At 43.2% G+C, this 27834-nt stretch overlaps 1 protein-coding gene across 4 annotated transcripts in view; it reads left to right on the plus strand.

Annotated features, from left to right (window-relative positions):
* Positions 1-27834, plus strand: part of arhgef25a (Rho guanine nucleotide exchange factor (GEF) 25a) — a 301768-nt gene that overhangs the window by 221613 nt on the left and 52321 nt on the right. For all 4 annotated transcript variants that reach the window (XM_060938474.1, XM_060938475.1, XM_060938478.1 and 1 more), the window contains 3 exons: positions 3890-3956; positions 14078-14181; positions 17154-17223. In XM_060938474.1, the coding sequence (XP_060794457.1) occupies positions 3890-3956; positions 14078-14181; positions 17154-17223 (241 nt within the window). The remainder of the gene's footprint in view (positions 1-3889; positions 3957-14077; positions 14182-17153; positions 17224-27834) is intronic.

Here is a 27834-nt window from a genome sequence, read left to right on the forward strand (position 1 = left end):
ATATATATATATAAATATAATTTTTATAAATAAAAAAAAATCATAAAAGTGATGAACATGATCTCAGAATTTCTGAGGTTTTTTTTTTCTTGGAATATTACACCCCCACCCCACCTCAGCTCTGGTTTTTTTTTTATAATTAATTGATTATTTTTTATTTTTTAAAAATCTAAAAAAAAATCATAAATGTGTTAAACATGATCTCAGAATTTCCGAGTTTTTTTTCCTCTGAATATTACACCCCCATCCCCTGCTCCCACCTCAGCTCTGTTTTTTTTAAATTAATTATTATTATTATTATTATTATTATTATTATTATTATTATTATTATTTTAAATCTAAATGAAAATATAGTATATGTTGTGAACATGAGCTCAGATTTTTTTAGGGTTTTTTTTCCCTCGGAAATTTACGACTTTATCTCAGAGAATATCCGAGTATTTATCTTGTAATTGTATGACTTTAATCTCAGAAATTCAGAGTTTTTTTTCTGAATAGTACACTCCCTCCCCACCACCACCACCACCACCTCAGCTCCATTTTTTTTGCTTGTTTTTTAAATAATAATTTAAAAAATTAATCTAAATTTTAAAAAAAAATCATAAATTTGATACTCCTTAAAAAGATAGTAATGGTGCTATCCAGAATTACATGATATCGATTCTACATTGCCTTTAAGCTTAGGAGGAGATGTTTAAATCTGTCCATATGAAGTACTGAACATGTAGCCTGAGTATCCTAACATTTACTGTATGTTTTATTGGCATACAATGTTTCAGTATGTCTATAGCTCCTTATAAACTCTTAATTGGTTTTGAAAATCTATTTTACAAATCGGATACCTTAATTCAAATAACACTGTGTGGATTGTTTGTTTGCCAGCATACAGGAGGAGGCTCATATCCCTCTCTTTTCCCATCACCCTGCTCACCAGCAGCTAAACACAGAGACACGATATTCTACACACAGAAGCCCAACAGCACCCTGACTAATCTTGTAGCATATATTTTCTAGAGGTGTGATGATTAATCAATCCCTGATCTACTGATCCATTTTAATCCGCAATTCAAAAATCATGATTCACTGACAATTCACTAACTATACCTAATTTCATCCCAGTAACCCTAGATGCAGAACAAATTTCGACAAATGGCATAATTTTGATATGAAAATTTTGATTCGGTATCCGGAGCTGTATGTGAGCACAGCCATGTTTGTGGTTGTTATAGCAATCTCGCGAGACCATACGTTGCTTTGTGAACAACATGGCGAACGAACATTTTCAGGAACAAAATTCCTGAAACCACCAGCTTTTAAAAGCCCAGTTTGGTGGCATTTCGTACTGTTTCATGACAGAAAACAAGCGCTGTGTAAGCTGTGCGAGTCTAATTTTCCTTATCATGGCAATAAATTATTGCTGTCTCAGAACTTATTGAATCTCAGTGCGTTATGTCCTCTTTGGACAATGAATGTTGTGTCTCAAGAGGTGGTATCCAGTATTCACTTTAACACAAGTGACTGTATTTGTGTGTTTTAAAAGATTGAGACAAAAGTCATGAAGTTTTCATTGCTTTTTTGTTTCTTAGTGTTTTGCGGTTTGACTGATCATTGGGGTTTCAACCAACTATAGAGGAATCACACTCACTGCAATCGCCGCGAAAATCTACAATCGACTTATTCTCAACCCTGTTCGTCCTAAACTAGAACCCCATCTCCATCGTAACCAAAATGGTTTCCGTGAAGGTAGATCGACAACACATCATATTCTTATAGTAAGGCATATCATCGAAGGAGTAAAGGCCAAGAACCTGCCAGCTGTTCTTCTATTTATAGCCTTCTCCAAAGCATTTGACTCCATCCACTGTGAGAAAATGAAGGAGATTCTCCATGCTTATGGCATTCCCCAAGAAACAGTCAATGCAATCATGATGCTGTACAGCAATACTCAGTCCATGGTCCGCTCCCCTGATGGGGATACCGACTTCTTTAACATCCTTGCAGGGGTTCAGTAAGGAGACACGCTTGCCCCTTATCTGTTTGTTATCTGTCTTCATTATGTGCTACAAATTTCAGTGGATGCTCATAGAGAACTTGGGTTCACCCTGGAAAGAGCCCAGAGTCTGCGTTATCCAGAACAGAAAATAATTGATTCTGACTATACCGATGACCTCGTCCTCTTTGCTGACAATATAGAGGATGCCACCACCCTGCTTCACTTCATTGAAGATGCAGCTCGCTCGATTGGCCTGTACGTAAATACATGCAAAACAGAACTAATGTCCTACAATGTAGACGGCACCATCAAATCGCTGGATGGCGATGATATAAAAGAGACTGCCAAGTTCATATATCTAGGCAGCAACATTGCATCCTCCAAGACAGACATTGAGCTTTGTCTTGGGAAAGCCTGGGGAGCTCTAAACAGCTTGGATAAAGTTTGGAAATCCAACCTTCCACCAGACCTAAAATGTAACTTCTTCAGAGCACTGTTGAATCTGTCCTGGTTTATGGGTCAACTACATGGACACTTACCTCCAAACTCCAATGCTCACTTGATGGTGCCTTTACAAGAATGTTAAGAACAGGTTTAAATATCTCCTGGAAAGGCCATCTAACAAATAAAGAACTATACATATTTATTCCCCCCGTATCGGCAACCATCTGGGAGAGAAGATTACAGTTTGCTGGCCACTGCTGGTACAACAAGGAAGAGCTGGCAAGCGATCTCCTTTTATGGCAGCCCAAACATGGTACCACCTCTGTGGGTTGTCCTGCATGTACCTACATCGATCAACTGCGGGACGACACAGGCTGCCTAGTCGAAGAACTGCCTGCGGCAATGCAGGATAAAGTCAGTTGAAGAGGCAGGGTCATGGGGGTCCGAGCTTGCCCGACATGATTGATTGATTGATTGAGCTACATTTCTAGAGTGACAGTTAACAGAATATTGACAATGATTTGCATCAGTTATAAAATAGAGGGGGCAGCACGGTGGTGTAGTGGTTAGCGCTGTCGCCTCACAGCAAGAAGGTCCGGGTTCGAGCCCCGTGGCCGACGAGGGCCTTTCTGTGCGGAGTTTGCATGTTCTCCCCATGTCCGCGTGGGTTTCCTCCGGGTGCTCTGGTTTCCCCCACAGTCCAAAGACATGCAGGTTAGGTTAACTGGTGACTCTAAATTGAGCGTGGGTGTGAATGTGAGTGTGAATGGTTGTCTGTGTCTATGTGTCAGCCCTGTGATGACCTGGCGACTTGTCCAGGGTGTACCCCGCCTTTCGCCCGTAGTCAGCTGGGATAGGCTCCAGCTTGCCTGCGACCCTGTAGAACAGGATAAAGCGGCTAGAGATAATGAGATGAGATGAGATAAAATAGAGGACAAAAAATGTGAATCGTGATTCAAATCGAATCGAATCGAATTGGAAGGCCAAAATCGTGATTCGAATCGAATCGTGAAGAAACTGAATCGTCACACCTCTAATATTTTCTGTAACATTTCTGACCAGTCAGATTTGAGAACTCAGCAGTGTTGGGGTATAATGCGTCATATTTCTTCCCATCCACATGGATTTAGTTCCCATTCATCCTCTTCAACATGCTGAAATTTGGTTTGAAAGGTTCCACTTTTGTTTTGAACTTTCATTTGAAGTGGCATGAAAAAAAAATCCGACTGTATTTTAGTCTGTGTATATGTGCAGAGACTCCATATTTGAACATCATAATTAAATATTGTGTTTAACCCTTCCTCACACATGAGTCACACTCTGCATGGCCTGCTCAGCTGAATTTACTGATACTGATGAATCAATACATGGTGAAACAGACTGGTGGCAGAATCATTTTCAGATCAAACAAAATGAAACTGGTGTCATTTTTCTACCTTTTTTCTCTTGCAGGTATGTACTCGAAGAATTGATTGAGACAGAGAAAATGTATGTAGCTGATCTGGGACTCATAGTGGAGGTGAGTTTCAATATGAAAAATGATACAGGAAAAAAGTGCAAATAAAATAATTGTAGTACATGCCGTCCCCCGTGTTCTCTGCTGAAATTATTTATGCCATATGAGTTCGCTTTTAAACAAACGGGGCAGTGTCTGTTATGGCAGGGGCCAGGGCTAATTGCAAACAGAAACTGGGAATGAAGACATCTATGGGATCCATTGTTCCATGTCCAATAGTTTAAATCATGTGTCAGATGTTTTTTTAATTATTATTTCTACTGTTTTTACAGGTTTTGAAACACTGTTAAATAGACGAGCCAAAACCTTAAAGATACAGTACCTTAGAGAGGTCGATGTACTGGTTCAGGAATCGTTTAATCCACTCCCCTTTCTGAATTGTTTGAGCTCATACCCATCCCCATAGCTGGTACACATCATCTTGTTTCAAAACATTTTATTTCCTAAGGCAAGGCGTCTTAACCACATGTTAGTCTGTTTACAAACCGCCCGCTCAGCAACCAATTCAGAAAAGTCACGTGAGGTTATGAGCGGGTCAGAGGTTGCGGCCGCGGAGCCACAGCAAACATGGCGAATCGCCCAGATCGAACGAAGACTCCTAAATCAAGACAAAAAAACAACAACGATTTTAAGGAAGTATCTGACACTATCAGAGGAGAAAAGAGAGAGAAAAGTAAAACATGGCAGACAAGCCGAGTAAATATTGCTGGCTCTCGAGCGCTCGCTTCTGTATTGGAGGCCACCAGTTCCGCCATGTTTGTTACGACCTCACTCATTATAATATTATAATGAGGATAAATTTTGGCCGTTTCTGTATGCAAGTGTAAAGATTAGCACGCTGTGTTTTTCCAGCTCATTCTCCTTCACAGGCACGAGGCAGTGGGCAATACAGTGTCTGATTCAAGTACCGAGGGGTGATTCTAGCTCCACAGGGTACTATTCATCTTTTTAATACATCAACCTGTGTCACTTTAATATTCTGTACTTTGGGACATTCTTGTACACTGATACCACACTATCAAAGTCCTTCCCATGCCATGTGGCGCATAGGGAGGCGCTGATCTCCATTTCCATAGCCCTCAGCCTCTCGCCTATTACATAGCTAGGGTTACAGTGGGGGGCGGGTCCTCTGGTAACAGCAAGAGTTTGACTCCCCACTCACATCTGTATTGCAGTGTGCCTTGCTAGACAGCAGTAGGTACCATTTTTATGATGGTCTTTGGTATGACCCGACTGCGAGTAGAACTTGTGATCTCCCGATCGAGAGGCAAACACGCTAACCACTAGGCCAACTCGTGGTACTACCACGCTATACCGAACTCTTTTACTACGAACTCTCACAGCTTGAGGCAGTCATGGCCTAAAGGTTAGAGAAGCAGCCTTGGGCCCAAAGGCTTGCTGATTCGATTCCCTGGACTGCCAGGAAAAATCCATGGCTGAAGTGCCCTTGAGCAAACTGTTCCCCAGGTGCTTGGTGTGCGTGTGCGTGCTCGTTGTATGATAAGTGTCTGCTAAATGCCTGTGATATAATGCATATAACGAACTAAATTTATATCCCCTGCCTTTAGTGACAACGAGTCGGACTCTTCAAAGTATACACACTGTACCTAGTGTCTTGACCGCGATTTGGCCTAGTGGTTAGTGTGTCCGCCTCTTGACCGGGAGATCATGAGATCTACTCACAGTTGGGTTGTACCAAAGACCATCAGAAAAATGGTGCCATCTGGCAAGGCATGCTGCAATACAGATGTGAGTAGGGAGGTCAAACTCTCGCAGTTACCAGAGAACTAGACCCCCACTGTAATCCTCACTATATAATAGGCGAGAGACCGAGGGCTACCGAAAAGGAGAACAGCGCCGCAGCCATGTGCCTCAGGGAGTTGGGTAGTGCTGGGACAGGAGATTGCCTGGGAAGACCAGATCCTGATATGAGAGGAACTTTGAATTTTTTTGACCTAGTGTCTCACATTACCAAGCCTTGTATCTGTGCATTGCCTTTTTGGGTTTTGACTTTGTTTTGTGTATTTGGACTCTGCCTTTCATATTTGTGCCTCGCTTGACCATTACCCATTTCATGACCCTGTCTTCGTCTTACGTTTTTGAACTGCTTACCTGCCTGTTTGTAAATAAACACTCTTCCTGCAATTATATCTGTCATTCGCCTGCTTACATGACACACTGATCCATGCATTCCTCTTCCCACCAAAGACAAACAATAAGTAATCAAGTTAACCATATGCATTATCGCCATAAAACAAAGGCTTAACAAGCCTCGCTCAGGTGTCAATCACTAACAATTATTGAGAACGGTGATCAAAAGGATTGATAAAAGGATGAAATGACGCTGATTCTGCTCAACTTAACACCTAGTTAAAGCGTTCCAGCGGCATTTTTATACCCCCCATCCCCCTCCCAGCTCCACTGCATGACATAAATGACATCATCTGTGATTTGCAACACATGAAAGAACTGAATGGTGAAGATTTAGAAAGCAGAGCGAGTCAGTGGGTGGAGATTGACAACGATACACCGGTAACCTCCATCATTTCCATAATAGATAAAGAAATCAATCATTGCCGCCATTCGTGATCCTTTAACTCAGTCAATGAATGGCAATAGTGACTCGGAAGGAGAAATTTGTGCTAAGGAGAATGTGCCTAAAATTTTGCATATATAATACGAGTGGGTGGCATGGTGGTGTAGTGGTTAGCACTGTCACCTCACAGCATGAAGGTCCGGGTTCGAGCCCCGTGGCAGGCGAGGGCCTTTCTGTGCGGAGTTTGCATGTTCTCCCCGTGTCCGCGTGGGTTTCCTCCGGGTGCTCCGGTTTCCCCCACAGTCCAAAGACATGCAGGTTAGGTTAACTGGTGACTCTAAATTGAGCGTAGGTGTGAATGTGAGTGTGAATGGTTGTCTGTGTCTATGTGTCAGCCCTGTGATGACCTGGCGACTTGTCCAGGGTGTACCCCGCCTTTCGCCCGTAGTCAGCTGGGATAGGCTCCAGCTTGCCTGTGACCCTGTAGAACAGGATAACGTGGCTAGAGATAATGAGATGAGATATAACACGAGTGTTTGGTGTCACAAGTGGGTCCGTTTCAGTATTACGAACTTTTCGGTAAAATGAACTATTTGGATGTCCCCCAAGGGGTCCGTTAATGGCTAAACATGTGCTAATACGTTTTTTCACTGTTTTACTGTTGGCAATATTTGGAATTAAACAGCCTTACACAGATCATTTGTGTTTCACAATAGAATTAAACATACTTAAAAAATGAGTAGAGCATCAGGCAAAGTTTTGGTACAATATTCAGTTATTACACACAATCTGACATTCCTTTATCCCCCGCTAAATATTTGCTTAAACAGGACATTTAAAGAAAAACTCACTTTTTCAGTGCGTGTGCACATACATTTGGGAATCTGACTGCCGACCTACCCACAAACTCTGAAATAAGACGCCCAGTCAGGTTATTCGTTGCCTACTTCAGAAAACATGAGCTTCAACAAGCTGTTCAGATTCAGCTTCTCTTTCTATATCACAAGCGGAATGATCCCGCCTCCCTCATCCGAGTATCTCCTGTCATGGATTGAGAACTGCCTTAGAGAATGAATATTCATGAGGAAAATGTTACCTGATTGGCTAGTGGAAGAAGGGGTGGGGTGAGCACTGGCTCATTATCATTTAAAGGAACAGGCACTCAAAATTGGCCGTTTTAATCAGGGCTGTTTAGACAGGGTGAGGACAGAGCCGTGGTGCTTTACACTTGTGGTATTTTGACCAAAACATATCACAGGCATTTCATTAAGACCTCAGGGAAGTGTGTGAACTTGTGGAAAAGGGGTATAATATGTCACCTTTAAGGGTGACAGGAGTGAGCTGAAGTCCTCAAGACTGTTTTTAAAGTGCATATTCTGGACCAATTTCGTTTTTATTTTTATATGAAAGTATGTCCCTTTACACACTCATCCAGAAGGGTAATTTTGCACAAGGCCATCTGTCTACAGCAGAAAAAAATAAAATAACAAAATGCGTCTGGAAAATCCTCAAAGTATTCCTTCCACCGCCCGACAATGTCCCCAGTCGAGGTCAACAGCTCCCCACCCGCACTGTAAACAGTGTTGGCAGAGTACTGCTTCCCCCTCCTGAGGCGCCGGACGGTTTGCCAGAATTTCTTCGAGGCCGACCGATAGTCCTTCTCCATGGCCTCCCCGAACTCCTCCCAGTTCCGAGTTTTTGCCTCCGCAACTGCCCGAGCTGCAGCACGCCTGGCCTGCCGATACCCGTTGGCTGCCTCAGGAGTCCCGGAGGTCAACATGGCCCGATAGGACTCCTTCTTCAGCTTGACGGCATCCCTTACTTCCGGTGTCCACCACCGGGTTCGGGGATTGCCGCCACGACAGGCACCGGAGGCCTTGCGGCCACAGCTCCGAACAGCTGCGTCCACAATGGAGGTAGAGAACATGGTCCACTCAGACTCAATGTCCCCCGCCTCCCTCGGAAGCTGGGAAAAGCTCTCCTGGAGGTGGGAGTTAAAGACCTCCCCAACAGAGTGCTCGGCCAGACGTTCCCAGCAGACCCTCACCATACGTTTGGGCCTGCCAGGTCTGTCCAGCTTCCTCCTCCGCCAGCGGATCCAACTCACCACCAGGTGGTGATCAGTTGACAACTCAGCCCCTCTCTTCACCCGAGTGTCCAAGACATAGGGTCGGAGATCAGATGACACGACTACAAAGTCGATCATCGACCTCCGACCTAAGGTGTCCTGGTGCCACGTGCACTTATGGACACCCCTATGCTCGAACATGGTGTTCGTTATGGACAAACTGTGACTAGCACAGAAGTCCAATAACAAAACACCACTCGGGTTCAGATCGGGGAGGCCGTTCCTCCCAACCACGCCCCTCCAGGTGTCACTGTCATCGCCCACGTGAGCATTGAAGTCCCCCAGTAGCACAATGGAGTCCCCAGTCTGAGCACCCCTCAGTACCTCTCCCAGGGACTCCAAGAAGGCCGGATACTCTATACTGCTATTTGGCCCGTAGGCACAAACAACAGCAAGAGCCCTCTCCCCAATCCGAAGGCGCAGAGAGGCGACCCTCTCGTTCACTGGGGTAAACTCCAACACATGGCGGCTGAGCTGGGGAGCTATAAGGAAGCCCACACCAGCCCGCCGCCGCTCACCATGGGCGACTCCAGAGAAGTGGAAAGTCCAGCCCCTCTCGAGGAGCTGGGTTCCAGAGCCCAAGCTGTGCGTGGAGGTGAGCCCGACTATCTCTAGCCGGTACCTCTCAACCTCCCGCACAAGCTCAGGCTCCTTCCCCCCCAGCGAAGTGACATTCCATGTCCCAACAGCCAGCCGCTGTGTCCGGGGATCAGGTCGTCGAGGCCCCTGCCTTCGACTGCCACCCAATCCACACTGCACCAAACCCCTACTGCTACCTCTGTGGGTGGTGAACCCACAGGAGGTCGGGCCCACGTCACCTCTTCGGGCTGAGCCCGGCTGGGCCCCATGGGCAAAGGCCCGGCCACCAAGCGCTCGCATACGAGCCCCAACCCCGGGCCTGGCTCCAGGGTGGGGCCCCGGCTGCGTCCTACCGGGCGACGTCACGGTCCTGGATTTTTTCTCCATAGGGGTTTTTTTGGTGAACTGCTCTTGGTCTGGCCTGTCACCTAGGACCTGTCTGCCTTGGGAAACCCTAACAGGGGCATAATGCCCCCGACAACATAGCTCCTAGGATCATTCAAGCACACAAACCCCTCCACCACAATAAGGTGGCAGTTCTAGGAGGGGTGCCTCTGGAGTGTCAATCAATCAATCAAGGCAGTGCCTCTGGAGTGGCAGACTGGGGTGGTGGTCCCTCTTTTTAAGAAAGGGGACCGGAGAGTGTGCTCCAATTATAGGGGAATCACACTTCTCAGCCTCCCAGGGAAAGTTTACTCCAGGGTACTGGAGAGGAGAATTCGACCAATAGTTGAACCTCGGATCCAGGAGGAACAATGCGGTTTTCGTCCTGGTCGCGGAACACTGGACCAGCTCTATACCCTTCATAGGGTGCTCGAGGGTTCATGGGAGTTTGCCCAACCAGTCCACATGTGCTTTGTGGATCTGGAGAAGGCATTCGACCGTGTCCCCCGTGGTATTCTGTGGGGGGTGCTTCGGGAGTATGGGGTTCGGGGCTCTTTGCTAAGGGCTGTCCGGTCCCTGTACGAACGGAGCAGGAGTCTGGTTCGCATTGCCGGCAGTAAGTCAGACCTGTTCCCAGTGCATGTTGGACTCCGGCAGGGCTGCCCTTTGTCACCGGTTCTGTTCATAATTTTTATGGACAGAATTTCTAGGCGCAGCCAGGGGCCGGAAGGAATCCTGTTTGGGAACCACAGGATTTCATCTCTGCTTTTTGCGGATGATGTTGTCCTGTTGGCTTCTTCAAACCAGGACCTTCAGCATGCACTGGGGCGGTTTGCAGTCGAGTGTGAAGCGGCTGGGATGAGAATCAGCACCTCCAAGTCCGAGGCCATGGTTCTCGACCGGAAAAGGGTGGCTTGCCCTCTCCAGGTTGGTGGAGAAGTCCTGCCTCAAGTGGAGGAGTTTAAGTATCTCGGGATCTTGTTCACGAGTGAGGGAAGGATGGAGCGTGAGATCGACAGGCGGATCGGTGCAGCCTCCGCAGTGATGCGGTCGCTTTACCGGTCCGTCGTGGTGAAGAAGGAGCTGAGCCAAAAGGCGAAGCTCTCAATTTACCGGTCGATCTACGTTCCGACTCTCACCTATGGTCATGAGCTTTGGGTAATGACAGAAAGAACAAGATCGCGGATACAAGCGGCTGAAATGAGTTTCCTTCGCAGGGTGGCTGGGCGCTCCCTTAGAGATAGGGTGAGAAGCACAGTCACTCGGGAGGAGCTCGGAGTAGAGCCGCTGCTCCTCCACATCGAGAGGAACCAGCTGAGGTGGCTCGGGCATCTTTTTCGGATGCCTCCTGGACGCCTCCCTGGGGAGGTGTTCCAGGCATGTGCCCCCGGGAGGAGGCCCCGGGGAAGACCCAGGACACGCTGGAGGGACTATGTCTCTCGGCTGGCCTGGGAACGCCTCGGTGTTCTTCCCGAGGAGCTGGCCGAGGTGTCTGGGGAAAGGGAAGTTTGGGCTTCCATGCTTAGACTGCTGCCTCCGCGACCCGGTCCTGGATAAGCGGAAGAAGACGAGACGAGAGGCGTCTGGAAAAATCCCAAGGGAGTCTGGAGCCAGATTCGTGACGTTACCTGCGGAAGCGCCAGCAGGCTGCGCGAGCTTTGCATGGTTTCAGTGCACAGCCTGTGTAGACCAAGCGCTCCCATTTCTCTCTCATTGTCCGGCCTTTTGGGAGACGATGAGTACTAATCCCATCAAGATTGGTGTTGCTATACCCTCCTACGATACATCTGTTAACCATTTTAATAATTACGCGATAACGTTGAAGAAATTTGCAGAAAAACACCAGGTCGTTTTCTCATAAACAAACCAGCGCTGATGTAGGATTCAGAAGGAGGCGTCCCGCACGCGACGTCACGAAAATCAATGTTTCCCGGGAAATCCAAATGCCAAGTTTTTTCAGAGGCAGACCAATTCGCCTCAAATGGCTTGATTTCAACTGAATTTTTCTGGTATTGCACAAGGTAAAAAAATTGCAGAGAATGCAGAATGTTACAGATATTTGACCAAAGTTTAATATAAAATAGGAGAATTACATTGATCTTGCTCCGGAATTTACCCGTGGTATGCACTTCAACATGCCACCAGTCAATATTTGCAACATTGTTGAGCGCACTGAAACCATGATTGGCGTCACTATGTTCCTTATTCAGAGTTGGTGACTTTAAGACTTAAGCCACTCTTTATGCAGGGAAAGTTATATGTATTAAGAAGCAGGTTGCACACGTGGTTAAGTAAATTTTCTAAGCTCAACATTCAGATTATGCAAATTATCAATCAGTGGCATTGAAGTTAGGCGTATTAGACGCTCGCTGGCCGTGCTGTGAAAATTGTCCATGCAGACGTTCATCAAAGTTTCCAAATCTGTCATTGCTTAACTCTTGAATATGTTCCATCATGAATACTATCATTAAAAATTATCATTTCTGCTTTACAAAGAAATGTATTTGGTTAAGCTCTGTTCAGTACTTTGGGAGTAACGGCAGGTTGAAGTCGGTACAACGGAGTAAAAACTCTGCTCGCGAGACGTCGGGAAACTGCCGGTGTTTTCTTTCTGAGTTACTGGAAAACACTCGGACTCCCTCTCTCTTCTGGTCGGTTTCTGACTAGATTAATCATGAATATCAATTAGACAACTTTTATAGGGATGTTCTCTCGCTCTCACTGCTTCTGATGAAGTATTCAGCAAAATTTTCCATCTGCTAGTTTTGATGTTATGATTCACAGGAGACTTTGAAGGAAGTTTTCATAGCTTTACCTACTTTTTTTTTTTTCAAATAAAACTGATTCATGTAAATAAATAACTGTTTTAGAATATAACTGTAGTTACATATTTTTGATCAAAAATATTGAGATCTTAGTGGTCGGAATGATATTTAAAAAAAACGGAAGTCAGAAACGCGAGTGTCAATTTCAATTCAGTTAACGTGAGTTGTTTATTGGATGTGGCTCACACAGTTTTTTTCGAGGTCTCATCTCGTCTCATTATCTCTAGCCGCTTTATCCTGTTCTACAGGGTCGCAGGCAAGCTGGAGCCTATCCCAGCTGACTACGGGCGAAAGGCGGGGTACACCCTGGACAAGTCGCCAGGTCATCACAGGGCTGACACATAGACACAGACAACCATTCACACTCACATTCACACCTACAGTCAATTTAGAGTCACCAGTTAACCTAACCTGCATGTCTTTGGACTGTGGGGGAAACCGGAGCACCCGGAGGAAACCCACACGGACAACATCCAAACTCCGTACAGAAAGGCCCTCACCGGCCACGGGGCTCGAACCCGGATCTTCTTGCTGTGAGGCGACAGCGCTAGCCACTACACCACCGTGCCACCCGCCTTGAAAGCTGTGAATATTAATCGAAATAATCATTTATATTCTTTCATATAAACACTACTAGGCCCTGCTTTTGAGAAATACAAAGGCCTACAGAGCGCAAAGAGGGTATTAGAAATGATCTTTTGTTACTGTTTTATTTTAATAGAGAATGGTAGATGTGAATGACATTCAATGCTTATTTATGCATTTTTTTATAATTAACATTGATTTCTCCTTCTTTGTGATGTGTAAATGAGTTAAGATCAGCTTTATGTTGCACAAATAAAGTCATTTGGTGAAACTTTGAAGAACAGAATGTATCCATTTAATATTTTTACCTATTTAGTATAATTAACACTATTTAAATACTAATTTACATAATTTGTTTTTACTAATTTTTAAACTTTGTATTCAGTATACACCCATCTATGTGCTGCCAATTTCCATGTAAATATCTTGAAAAATAAAAAGTTCTTCAGAAAAAAACATCTGATCTCATTGATTAATGAGTCCCATTTTGGACCATGTTATCCTCAGACAGAATATTACGGCAGTTTTCTAAAAATTAAGCCGTTTTTTCAACCTTTAATTTGTAATATCTCAAGAACGGATAAACATGTTTTAATTCTGTAAAAAGTAGGTTGTTCTGAATTCAGTTCTCAAATCAGTGAGAGCAGTTTTAAGCAAGCAATCTGGATTGAATTTGATTGTTCACCTGATTATGCCTACTGAAATCGCACAAGAAAATAAAAGTTAAGTTCTAGTGTCGCATTGTGTGTAACTGAGACATGCCTGTTTTGCTCAGACTCCACACTGTGTGCAAAATGCTCGTGTTGCTTCTGAATAGTGCATAAGCCTGAGGTTTAAATACTGATGTGCAGAACTTCGGTATTAAATAATCACTATGTGCACTTAACTCGACTCTCAGTACAGCTCTATGTGTTTAACTTCAGAAATATATAAACTTATAGTGTGAATATTGTGTTTTTGGACTCAACATCGATGTATCACTAAATATTTAATATTCACCGAGTATGAACAATATGTACAGTACATTTATGTACAGACGTGTATTTTGTGTAACCAGTGTAGGCTGGGTTTGTTTAATCTCTTACAGGGTTACATGGCCACTATTAACACTAAGGGCGTACCAGAAGACATGAAGGGAAAAGATAAAATAGTGTTTGGCAACATACACCAGATCTACGACTGGCATAAAAAGTGAGTATCGTTGCCTGGTTGTGTGTTTTGTCAGTGTGTTTTTATCCTGTGCCTACAGGAACTTTAATATAAATGATTTCCAGCAAATATTTTTTTCCCAGTGTTATCTGATCCCTGTAATGGTTTCTAAGAGTCCAATCATTCTTGATTCACTAACAGGTCCAGGATGTGTCCTGTATGTAATTACGTTATTTGTATTGTTATATCTTAATGGAATATTTGCCAATAACCACAAATGTTGTATATCAACATTTTCTTGTTGGTAGAGATACAAATATAGGGTCCATTATCTCAAATCAATCTTCATTAAATTGCAGAATTTTACCATCTGATCACCACAAAAAAAAAAAAACCACTTTAAACTCAATTCAAGTCATCTGCGATCAATTATAGTTCTTCGGTTGAACTCGTACGGTACGACCCTTTTACGTTGTGATATCATCCAATTTGAAAAGAAAGTCCCAAAGAAAAAAATATATTATTATAAATCAGTACAAACCATCACAAGACTATCAGGAACCAAGAGAAACCTGTATTATTCTATCTACATTCACTGGATATGAGCAATCGTGCACTCTGATTGGCTACTCTACTACTAGGATATCAGCTCATATACCATGAGTAGAGAAAAACAAAATGGCGGCGCGTGTTGCTGAAGCAACCGAGGACGAAATAAAAACTCTACTCGAAAATGAAACCCCAATAAATACAAAAAAAATCAACAAAATATGGACTAGAAGTATTTGATGGTAAGAACGTATCTTTTTTATTTTTCAAGAATGATGAGAATTATTATTGCATTTTTCACAAATTGCTACTGTCATTTCGCCGGTTTGTTTGCACTCTAAGCGGAAACGATTTTGTCGGACGTTTTGTGCAAAGTTTTTATTACTCGAATTTGCACAAAATACAAATAAAAATGCTCTGTTTCTCCAAATCCAGTGAATGTGGATAGAATAAAACAGTTATTCCACTCAATCTCTTCGTACATGGATTATAGTCGACTCGGTGCTACGCGCCTCGTCGGCTATCGGCTCGTACGACTCAATTGAATGGAATAACTGTTAAATATCCAGTTTGCTTCAATAGCATGTGATTTGCATGGCAATTTTTGTCAAAAAGCAGCTGTACACAAACCTGAGTGTCGATTTAGATCCCAAATGAACAAGTCAAAAAGGGCGACAGAGTCAGAGAGAAACTCAGTGAGATGACATGATGAAGAAACCTCCAAAGGAACCAGAATCATAATTTTTTGGGTGACACTGGATAATGGAATTGTAAATCAGTGTAGTACTATACTGTATATGGGGACGAAGAAGTAAGGCAAACAGTACAAAGCGCGTTGAGGATTTTCAGTCGGAGCAGACTGTGAATAAGCGAAGTCACTTACCAAATTTGCATTCTTTCACCTTCATAACATTTCTTGTCTTTGTCCGCTTCTGATGAGTAATGATGCACAAAGTCTGGTTCATGCTTTCATTATCCATCCATCCATCCATCCATCCATCCATCCATCCATTATCTATAACCATTTATCCTGAACAGGGTCGCAGGCAAGCTGGAGCCTATCCCAGCTGACTACGGGTGAAAGGCGGGGTACACCCTGGACAAGTCGCCAGATCATCACAGGGCTGACACATAGAGACAAACAACCATTCACACACCTTCACATTCACACCTACGGTCAATTTAGAGCCAACAACATGTCTTTGGACTGTAGGGGAAACCGGAGCACCTGGAGGAAACCCATGCAGACACGAGGAGAAAATGCAAACTCCAAACAGAAAGGCCCTCGTCAGCCACTGGGCTCGAACCCAGAACCTTCTTACTGTGAGCCAACAGTGCTAACCACCATGCCGCCCATCCTTATTACTACTTCTTCTGCTACTTCTTTTTGTTCAAGACTTGGCCATTTTTGAGGTGGTTCCCCTGGGCGAAAACTCATAAAATTTGGTACACACATCAGTCCTGGCCAATGCTACTCAAGGATAGAGGCTTGGCCCCGGGCATGTCCAGGGGACTCCATAGCTCCCCTCCCCACATGTCATTGAGATTTTTGCCTGGAATATAGTTTCACGGGCGGCACGGTGGTGTAGTGGTTAGCGCTGTCGCCTCACAGTAAGAAAGTCCAGGTTCGAGCCCCGTGGCCGACGAGGGCCTTTCTGTGCGGAGTTTGCATGTTCTCCCCGTGTCCACATGGGTTTCCTCCGGGTGCTCCGGTTTCCCCCACAGTCCAAAGACATGCAGGTTAGGTTAACTGGTGACTCTAAATTGAGCGTAGGTGTGAATGTGAGTGTGAATGGTTGTCTGTGCCTATGTGTCAGCCCTGTGATGACCTGGCGACTTGTCCAGGGTGTACCCCACCTTTCGCCCGTAGTCAGCTGGGATAGGCTCCAGCTTGCCTGCGACCCTGTAGAACAGGATAAAGCGGCTAGAGATAATGAGATGAGATATAGTTTCACCTATCCGTGTCATATTTGGTAGGTGTGTGGGGAGCCCCAAGACAAACAAAATTGTAATGTACATTGTATTATCCATACTCAACAGGAAGTGAGTTATTTTTGGTTTTGTGCGTTTTGACACATGGTACATTTTGACCTAGGCATTTTGTTGGATTCATGCCAGATTTGGTATACCGGAGGTGCTCAGGCCCTTCATCGCTGCTTGCGGCTATATGTATTATGATGATGATGATGATGATGATGATGATTATTATAAGAGTCCTGGGGTGAGTGCAGGACCGTTTTTATGATTCTCACGTACATATCGACGTACCAGCTTACATTATCCACATTATCCAGAATAGATGCTAAAGATAGCTGCTCCTTGATGGAGTTATGAAGTCAAGATCTCTTCCTGTCCTTTATTTTAGTGTGTGCTCGGCAGTTGTAAAGTCGTGTGCTCTGTTTGTGTGGATGCGAGTCTGAGTGCACATCTGACTGATCCTCTCTGCCCTTCTCTTGTTTGAGCAGTTATTTCCTGGGAGAGCTGGAGAAATGTTTGGAAGAGCCTGAGAGACTGGCACAGCTCTTCATCAAACACGTAAGTCTGCCAGGCTGTCAGTCAATCCTGTTAAAGCTGCGTCTGTCTCTCACCTCCTGTCTGTTTTTCTTTCACCCTGTGTATCTTCCTACTTTCTTTCCATGTCTGCTTCAGTCTGTCTTTTTCTGAGTGCTGCTCTTTTTCCTCTTGTTCCATCTGTGTCTGCTGTGTGTGTGTGTGTCTGTCTTTCGGTTCTGATCGTCTCGCCTTTCATTTTTCTCCATTTTTCCCTGTTTCTTTTGGTTTATCTCTATCTATTTGCCTGCAGCTGTATGTTAAATTGAATACTTATTTAGACTCCGACAGCTGTATTTTAGACTTCCTTTGAGTAAAAAGACTAAAAATCCCCAGATAATGAACTATATTTGGAAAAGTGATACACTTTTTGCACTAACCAATTCCCTCAGAGGTGATTTTAGGCCACGCTGACATTCATACGTACAGTTTAGTTTTAAAACACATCACTTTCGCTACGTTTATGCCAGGCATCCACACTGCTCCAGAGTTTTCAAACCTGACTTTTGGAAATAATGCTTGGCCCATTTCAGTTTGAAAACTCCAAAGATTGTGTTTAAGTCTAGACGGGCAGAAATGGAGACTTTTGGAAACGATGCAGACGTATCCTTCCCTGATTTGTCACGCTCCTATCATGTGACCCTTTTCCCGAAGAAAACAAACCAGCGCACGCTAAGCCGGCACACACACATGCTGCATGTACAACCCCGATTCCAAAAAAGTTGGGACAAAGCACAAATTGTAAATAAAAACGGAATGCAATGATGTGGAAGTTTCAAAATTCCATATTTTATTCAGAATAGAACATAGATGACATATCAAATGCTTAAACTGAGAAAATGTATCATTTAAAGAGAAAAATTAGGTGATTTTAAATTTCATGACAACAACACATCTCAAAAAAGTTGGGACAAGGCCATGTTTCCCACTGTGAGACATCCCCTTTTCTCTTTACAACAGTCTGTAAACGTCTGGGCACTGAGGAGACAAGTTGCTCAAGTTTAGGGATAGGAATGTTAACCCATTCTTGTCTAATGTAGGATTCTAGTTGCTCAACTGTCTTAGGTCTTTTTTGTCGTATCTTCCGTTTTATGATGCGCCAAATGTTTTCTATGGGTGAAAGATCTGGACTGCAGGCTGGCCAGTTCAGTACCCGGACCCTTCTTCTACGCAGCCATGATGCTGTAATTGATGCAGTATGTGGTTTGGCATTGTCATGCTGGAAAATGCAAGGTCTTCCCTGAAAGAGACGTCGTCTGGATGGGAGCATATGTTGCTCTAGAACCTGGATATACCTTTCAGCATTGATGGTGTCTTTCCAGATGTGTAAGCTGCCCATGCCACACGCACTAATGCAACCCCATACCATCAGAGATGCAGGCTTCTGAACTGAGCGCCGATAACGACTTGGGTCGTCCTTCTCCTCTTTAGTCTGAATGACACGGCGTCCCTGATTTCCATAAAGAACTTCAAATTTTGATTCGTCTGACCACAGAACAGTTTTCCACTTTGCCACAGTCCATTTTAAATGAGCCTTGGCCCAGAGAAGACGTCTGCGCTTCTGGATCATGTTTAGATACGGCTTCTTCTTTGAACTATAGAGTTTTAGCTGGCAACGGCGGATGGCACGGTGAATTGTGTTCACAGATAATGTTCTCTGGAAATATTCCTGAGCCTGTTTTGTGATTTCCAATACAGAAGCATGCCTGTATGTGATGCAGTGCCGTCTAAGGGCCCGAAGATCACGGGCACCCAGTATGGTTTTCCGGCCTTGACCCTTACGCACAGAGATTCTTCCAGATTCTCTGAATCTTTTGATGATATTATGCACTGTAGATGATGATATGCTCAAACTCTTTGCAATTTTACACTGTCGAACTCCTTTCTGATATTGCTCCACTATTTGTCGGCGCAGAATTAGGGGGATTGGTGATCCTCTTCCCATCTTTACTTCTGAGAGCCGCTGCCACTCCAAGATGCTCTTTTTATACCCAGTCATGTTAATGACCTATTGCCAGTTGACCTAATGAGTTGCAATTTGGTCCTCCAGCTGTTCCTTTTTTGTACCTTTAACTTTTCCAGCCTCTTATTGCCCCTGTCCCAACTTTTCTGAGATGTGTTGCTGTCATGAAATTTCAAACGAGCCAGTATTTGGCATGAAATTTCAAAATGTCTCACTTTTGACATTTGATATGTTGTCTAGGTTCTATTGTGAATACAATATCAGTTTTTGAGATTTGTAAGTTATTGCATTCCGTTTTTATTGACAATTTGTACTTTGTCCCAACTTTTTTGGAATCAGGGTTGTACGTGAATGGTCATGTGATATGCATTTTCAGGCATGTTAATATGAACAGAGATTATTTCTGATACGGAGCTAAAATACTCTTCTGGAAGGAGATCATTTTGCAAGACAAACATTTCATTTTGTCCTGAAAAGCTAATGTTTGGAAATCGGAAATATTTTTGTACTGACTTGATAATGTAGAAGTCATAAAAGAAAAATCTATAAAAAAAAGTTTGTACTAAAAAAATAGAGTCCCTAGGATTGCTGTACAGTACTGTATTTGGTATTGGTAGAGACTTTAAAGCACTTGTGTACGTCACTGTGTAAAAGGGCGTCTGCCAAACGCCATAAATGTAAATGTTAAAATTTCTGTAATCAGCCTTCAGAAGCCCCTCCATGCTCAGGGTAATATACAGTACTCTTTTTCCTGTTCTCGAGCTACACCTCTCTATCTCTCCGTGCACTACGGAAATCAGAGGGAGGGGCTTGTAGGAGATAGAATGACTGCCAGATGTTCAGCCCACTCTGAATCAGAGTTAAAGGAGATACGCTGAGCCTTTATTTTTAAATACATTTCTGAGTGGATAGTATCTCCATCCTTGACTCTTGTATGCTGCATAAATGGGAATTAAAAAATATATATTTTTGAGAGTTAAAATCAACCACAAAGTTGGCATTCGAGCCGCCCCGCTGAGCCAGCCAGCCCTGAGTGCGTGACGTCACAGCGGGAACCGGTTTTAAGGCCGAGGCCTTTTACAGCTATAGACCAAAGTCATATAAATAATAATTTATGGTGAAAGTAAGGAATATTGTTACCCACTCACTCAACTAAGACTGATTCGACTTCATCGATTGTGGGTTGACTCTCATTAAAACAGGATGGGTGTTATAACTTATGCAACATACATGTCCATGCATGCATTTTCACTGATAAAACATAAAAGGCTAATTAAATAATCAGATGAACTGAGACAATCACATTCTGAAGCAAATTAAATAATCTTATACCGCTAACTTAAACACACAATACAAGTTATATGTGTTAATCTAAATGAAGGTAAACGAGTGTTGTTTTTGTTGTTTTGTATCCAAATGAGAGTCACATCTTACCCGTCTATGTTCTCGCTTCTTGAAGGCCGACCTTGTGGCCGATTGTTTTGAAACAATCTGACTTTCAGTTGTTTGTCCAGTTCTCCGTTCATTCACTTCTTTCACGTAAGGGCGAGATGGCAGCAATATCCAGTGGAGAAAATCAGACGGCTGCTCCACTCATTCTCTCCATACTGTGTACTCCGCCTTTACTGCTCAGCTCAGGCAATTACTAAAACCCGGGATGGAATGTCACCGGTTTTAGCAACAACCACGGGGAGGTCACTGTCCGAGCGATAATATGTCACGTCCCGTTCCATCCCGGGTTTTACCAACAACCCTCGGCTCATGCTCCGGAAGAACTGGTGCAACTGAACTCATCTCATTATCTGTAGCCGCTTTATCCTGTTCAACAGGGTTGCAGGCAAGCTGGAGCCTATCCCAGCTGACTACGGGCGAAAGGCGGGGTACACCCTGGACAAGTTGCCAGGTCATCACAGGGCTGACACATAGACACAGACAACCATTCACACTCACATTCACACCTACGCTCAATTTAGAGTCACCAGTTAACCTAACCTGCATGTCTTTGGACTGTGGGGGAAACCGGAGCACCCGGAGGAAACCCACGCGGACATGGGGAGAACATGCAAACTCCAGACAGAAAGGCCCTCGCCGGCCACGGGGCTCGAACCCGGACCTTCTTGCTGTGAGGCGACAGCGCTAACCACTACACCACCGTGCCGCCCACGCAACTGAACTCACTTTAAAAAAATAAAATAATTACTTTCCTTTTCTTGTTTTCTTTTCCTTTAATTGTCGGTACTGCACCCTCTTTCGATACGGGCTTATAGCCAACGCTCCAGATCAGAGGTCTCGTACAAGTCTTCAGTAAAATGTGCAGAGCAGAGGAGAAACCACTTTGTAGGTGCCAAATGTGCCCGTGAACAACTCGCAAAATGCATCCAAATCTTTGCAGTTTGAACATTCTTGGGCCATGAATGCAACATAAATCCACCTTCTGTCATGTTGCTGCACCCACTAGCAACACATCTATATGGCATGGTGATAAATTAGCTCAAAATAGAGGATCGGAGTTGCAGTCAGCTCTGTGTTTTAGTATAGCAGAAAGGGCAATGAGACCGATAGCCTTCCTGTTGTGACGTTACAGACGTCAAGGTCATTCACTCAGACCGCTACCTATATAAATCACTTTAATCATAAAAATTACTATATTAGATTTATTGTTAATGCTTATTCTTGAGGTCTCAAGGCATAACATTCACATCCTCTAATACCACAGCAATTTACTCCATATTATTAAATTTAAAAAAAAATTATAGTTGCATTAAATGTAAATCATATCAAGCTGTCAAAGAACGGAACAATCTAAGTGACAATATTAAACAGTGCTCTAAGATTTCCCAGCTTAAATCAAAATTTTTTAAAGCCCCTTGAAGCAATACTGCCTTTCAGATTTTTCAAGTGTAAGTCATAAAAAGAATTTTCCCAACACTGCATTATTATTTTTGTTTAGTGGACCGAAAGCTACTGAATTCGAATCACAGACTTCCAATTTTATTCATTTTTTAAAATAGAACTATTAATGAATTCATCTCGATGTGGCCCTAAATTCTCCGCTATTTTTTCCTGCTTCACCATGACCCAATACAAGATACCATGTCATGCATGACATGGTGGGCTTTCCCCATTCGCACAAGGCATTGTGGGAAACAAATTTGAAACAGGAGAGAAAAATGGAGGACGTGAGCGTGTGAATGAAACGTAAAAGACCGACTACAGTAATGGAAAGCGAGAAGAAAAGACGTTATGTTATATACGAAGGAAAGGAAACGCAGGACCAAACTAATAAATATCGGCGCTCAGCGAGCACCTCGGTGTGATCAGCTGTTCGTTTAGCGACAGAATGATGGAACTGTCAGTGCACGCTCAAAGGGAAACCTGCGCATGCACACACGCACACGGACTTCCTGTCTGCTTGACTGCGCGAAGCGAGCGATTTCATGCACATTATTTGCTTTAATCTCCTCAAATTAAATAACTTCCCAGCCACAGAATGGCCTGATATTTTGTGAGACATTACAGAAATAAACATATACCACAATGACCACATTTCAGAGGGAACTAAATTTCACCGAGTTTATGAAATCGAAAGGCCGTCTAGCTTTAATGCATACGATTCAAGGTTTTTTTTTTACATTCTTTCATTATTATAATGTTAACTTTTATCAATTTGTTTCAATTAGTTTAAATATTTTGTTTTTAAGCTTTCTAAATCCTGTCACGTGCCATTAGTTTTTATGGGGGCTTCTTGAAAATCATTCTGGTGAAGAAGCTTCCTGTTAAAATATCAGTAAAATAAATAAATAATTAAATAAATAAATAAACGTTCTGGAACGTCCACAAAACAAGTTATTTCCTGTTATCACTTATGCTCAAGCAACTACTGTATAAGTAGTTAAGACAAAAAAAAAAAACCAACAACCCAGCTTTGATTACCAAGAAACCACAACACCATCCATCTTCAAGTTAAAAAAACCAAAACCAAAACAAAACTCAAAGTTTTGGTTGTACGTCTGGATATTAAAAAGTGCTGACACTGAAGACGCAATTTAAAAATGCTTAATAAATATTGTATCTGTTTGCATTTAACTTCACCATATCAATTATTCCTTGTGTTTAAATATTTACCTCGCCCGGGATGGAGTCCACCAGGGAGCGAGGTATTGTTTTCAGTCGGGTTTGTTTGTTTGCTTGTTTGTTTTTTTGTAAATGACATTACGGGAAAACGACTGGACCAATCTTCACATAACTTTCAGGATAGATGGGCATTGGTCTCAAATAGAACCTCCAACATTTTGAGGGTCAAGGTCACCAAAAAGGTTAAAAAAAAGAAGAGCTCTGAGCTCAGACTGCAGGAGCGCTGCCTTGGAAAGACTCCTCCCACAAACCCACTGATTGGATCACTACCTGCCTCATTTGCACACACTGTGCTGTCATTGGATGGTTCCTTGGTTCATTTACATACGCAAAGGAAGGGGTTTTGTCCACGCCCACTTTTAAACCCCATTGATAGAAACTTCCCCGCTCTGTTGATTTATTATTATAAATTATAAATAAATGGACTAGACCAGGGGCGGCACGGTGGTGTAGTGGTTAGCGCTGTCGCCTCACAGCAAGAAGGTCCGGGTTCGAGCCCCATGGCCGGCGTGGGCCTTTCTGTGCGGAGTTTGCATGTTCTCCCCGTGTCCGCGTGGGTTTCCTCCGGGTGCTCCGGTTTCCCCCACAGTCCAAAGACATGCAGGTTAGGTTAACTGGTGACTCTAAATTGACCGTAGGTGTGAATGTGAGTGTGAATGGTTGTCTGTGTCTATGTGTCAGCCCTGTGATGACCTGGCGACTTGTCCAGGGTGTACTTCGCCTTTCGCCCGTAGTCAGCTGGGATAGGCTCCAGCTTGCCTGCGACCCTGTAGAACAGGATAAAGTGGCTAGAGATAATGAGATGAGATAAGGACTAGACCAGGGGTTTTCAAAGTGTGGGCGAGTCAGCCCCCCCCTCAGAGAGCAAATAAACAACAGCGCCCCCCCTACAATTTTTGTTGTTGCTATACTTAATGTTCCATTCGTATTTTTTTAAAAATGGTTGTTGTACACATTATTATTTTTTTCTTTTACACATTTTAAACATCTGTGCTTTTTGAAAACATCTTTTTTTACACATTTTAAACATCTGTGTTTTTTTAAAAAAAACATCTTGTTTTACACATTTTAAACATCTCATAGCATCGTTAGCTAGCACCTCTTGGCAGACAACACACTGTGGCAGTGGAGCATCTTCAGATCCAGTCCATGAAAATCCAAACTTTAAATAATCGTGGTCATACTTCCTTCTTTTTTTGCTTGGCCCAGACTCTGTCTCCTCACTCACTGTAGCTTTAGGTACTAAAAATCGATCCATTTTGTCTCTGGCAAAGGCTAGCTGAAGTTCGCTAAATGTCCGCAATAGTAACTTATTCTGGTTTATTTTTCCTCATGTTGCGCCCCCCGAACAACTCTGGCGCCCCCTAGGGGAGGCGCGCCCCACACTTTGAAAAGCCCTGGACTAGACTAAAGAAATCGCTTTCAGACATGTTTATGCTTATTACAGAGGGAAAGTGCATTCCACTGAGCTCTAGCGCCGGGCCATTTCCGGGAAATAAGAGTTTGGGTCATGGCGACAGCGTGTGTGTGTCAGCCTCGGTTCAGAGATTTCAGTTTCAAAAACTGTAAGAGGTAAGAGTAGAATAATATAAAGTACAGACACTTGGTATATTTTACTTCTGTGATTTTTAAATTGTTCATTTTTGGATTATGCTTCATTTTTGTGGCCACTGCCTTACAGAGTAAATATATATATACACGCTATATTTACTGTATGGACACGGGATCAGAAAACAATTTTATTTATAAGCAGTAGCCATTTTCTAGGGTACCTATTTTTTTCTTGATATCTTCCTTCATATTCATCGTCAGTGCTACCGGGGAGTTTGTTTTGCCTGGCAGCACTTGTTAAATTAATTAAAAGTTTTTAAAATGAATTCAATTAAAAAGTTTTCTTAAATTAATGACAGTTTTAAAAAATGTGTAATGTCCACCATACGAGTCCTTGGGTTACTTTAGAAATGATAAAGTATATATTAAAATAAGAGCTTTAATAAAAAATAAAAATAAATATCTTGCAGCTGGCACTACTGTCAGAGCTGTACTGTTTGAGAAAATTCATCAACGCCTTGTGGCCAATCAGAATCGAGGCTTCAACAGTGCTGTTTGTAGAAGTAGTAAAGTGCTCGTTTAAGACACGGCGTGTTTCTGTCTCTGTGCGTCTCTCCTGCACTGAGCGTCCCTCTCCTCTGAGTAGTGGTGCCACGCTTCCTTTCTGTGTTTGGGTAAATGAGTAAACAGAGATGAGAAAAGACACACGGGCTGTGTTTATCCTCCTCAGCGCACTCTATTTCTGTCCCTCACATATCGTACCCTCCTCCATTACTGATACTCTGTGTGTGTGTGTGTGTGTGTGTGTGTGTGAGTGCACAATCCGACTGGCTCTCCTCCATGAAAGCTCATGGGGTCAGGAAGCCGGAGGGAAAAAACAGGCGAACAAAAGCAGTCGGGAACAAGAGGTGGAATAACAAACACGTTCTTTGATAGCATAGCTTCATGCTCCGTGCAGAACGTGTCCAATGAACAATCAGGTCCCAGAGAACAGAAAGCACAGTGCTCTCTATTCTGGCCTGGCTGCTGATTTGGTTGATCCAGATGTTTCCCAGCAGGAATATGGTAGAGGGTTAATTTGCTGGTGCACTTCAGTTTCCTGATTACGGGTTTGCGCTGCGATAGAAGTTTTGCGAGGTTTAATTAGAGTGACGCTTTACTCCAACATGAATGGACTGAGTTGTAATATGGCAGCCCTTTGCTTTTTAATAAGACGGAGGCCTTCGTGGAACAAACTTAAAAGAGGCAGACGGAAATAAAGGAACTCGTAACGAAAATCTCAAAGTGGCATCGTCTCATCCAACCATAATGAAAAACACAAGCTTGTTTGCCTCTTTTCTCTTGCTTTATTGGCTTTTCGTTTTACCTCGAAGCTTCTCTGGTTTACTTGTTGATGACAAAAGTCCACTTGTGTGAGCTCTTGCTTATGGAAACTGGTTCGAAACTGCTTTATCTGAAATAATAAACTCTCTCACTGGAAGATTTATGAGTTTATTGTGAAGTCAGCTTCTATTCCGACCTCCTCTGCACTGGTAGAGCTGTCTCCAAGCAACTCTGTATGTGTGTGTGTGTGTGTGTGTGTGTGTGTGTGTGTGTATATCCAGGTGTTGGCTCAGAGTACCTGGCTGCAGTTATCTGCTTGACTCTGGTTACATTTTGGATAATGTACCTGAATTATACATGACCTCATGCTTATACAACTCCATTATCTCTCTGTGTCTGTCGTTCTCTCTCACCATAAGTGTCTCATATCTTACACCCCTCTCTCTCTCTCTCTCTCTCTCTCTCTCCGTTTTCTGTCCTTTTCGCTTTCTTTTTCATTGGCTTTGCTGTTTATTGCAGTCCGTTCTAAAGTCCTGAGTTCTCTGCAGAGGATGGACGGGGGATGGGTTACAGCCCACGGCAGAGTAATTTCCAGTTGAAGCAGCGAAAACATTGAGATCACTTTTAAAAAGCCATTACTGAAGACACCAGTTGATGGACACTGTTCTCCAGACTGCTTATGATCTCAGTATAATGAGATGTGATGAGAGGAAAATATGTATAAGTAAAGCTCAAAGCATGGCTGCAGCAATCAGCAAGTTTATCTATAAACTTCTTTTTTTGTTCGTTTCACTCGGGCACCACCCAAACCGACGATCACATCATCAGCTTTTCTTTGGCTAATCAGACACAAGGTATACCATCACTCTTGCCGGAGCGGTGATTAGGTGTTAGGTGTCTTGCTCAAGGGCACGTCAGCCAGTCCTGCTGGCTCAGGGAATCAAACCAATAAACTTTTGGTCCCAAAGTTGCTTCGCTAACCATTAAGCCATGGCTTCCCTGTAAACGTAGATCGAGTTCAAGTATGACACATACGAAAGTACTTCAAATAGTCCTCAGCCTCACCCAGAAAACGTCCCAGGAGAAAGATTGTTCTTGCATGATTTTTCAACAGTCTTCTTCAGGGTGCGATTTGTCAAAAAAACAGAAGGGGGGATGTTTTTTTTTTTTTAATCATGAAACGTCACAAAATTAAGGTAACAGTAGGCTAACAGCTCAATAACATCCGATGATATCAAATGAATAACACTAAATGAAAACGAACACTAAACCAGAGATAGTAAATTCATCTTCCTATCTCTCTGACTAAATACACGAACACTAACACAACAAAGTTCGCATTGCTTGTCGCGTTGCTGTGATGTTTCTCTCCCTCCGGATTAAATGGACAGTGACTCAAAAATCACTAAAATACATGAATACTAAATGAACAGTTTGCTCTGATGGCGCAGTTCACATTGTGCGCAGCTTTCTGATTTAAACTGTTTTTTTTCTCATCCTTATACTTCCTGTTTCATGGACTGTAACGGATTTGCTTATTTAGTAATTTTAATACAGAATTTACTTTGAAACTATAATCAGACACTCCAACGCCCCCCCCTAAAAAAAAAAAATCGGCCGTGAAA

Source organism: Neoarius graeffei, chromosome 13, assembly GCF_027579695.1.
Source record: "Neoarius graeffei isolate fNeoGra1 chromosome 13, fNeoGra1.pri, whole genome shotgun sequence".
In the NCBI taxonomy this organism is placed as follows: Eukaryota; Metazoa; Chordata; class Actinopteri; order Siluriformes; family Ariidae; genus Neoarius; species Neoarius graeffei.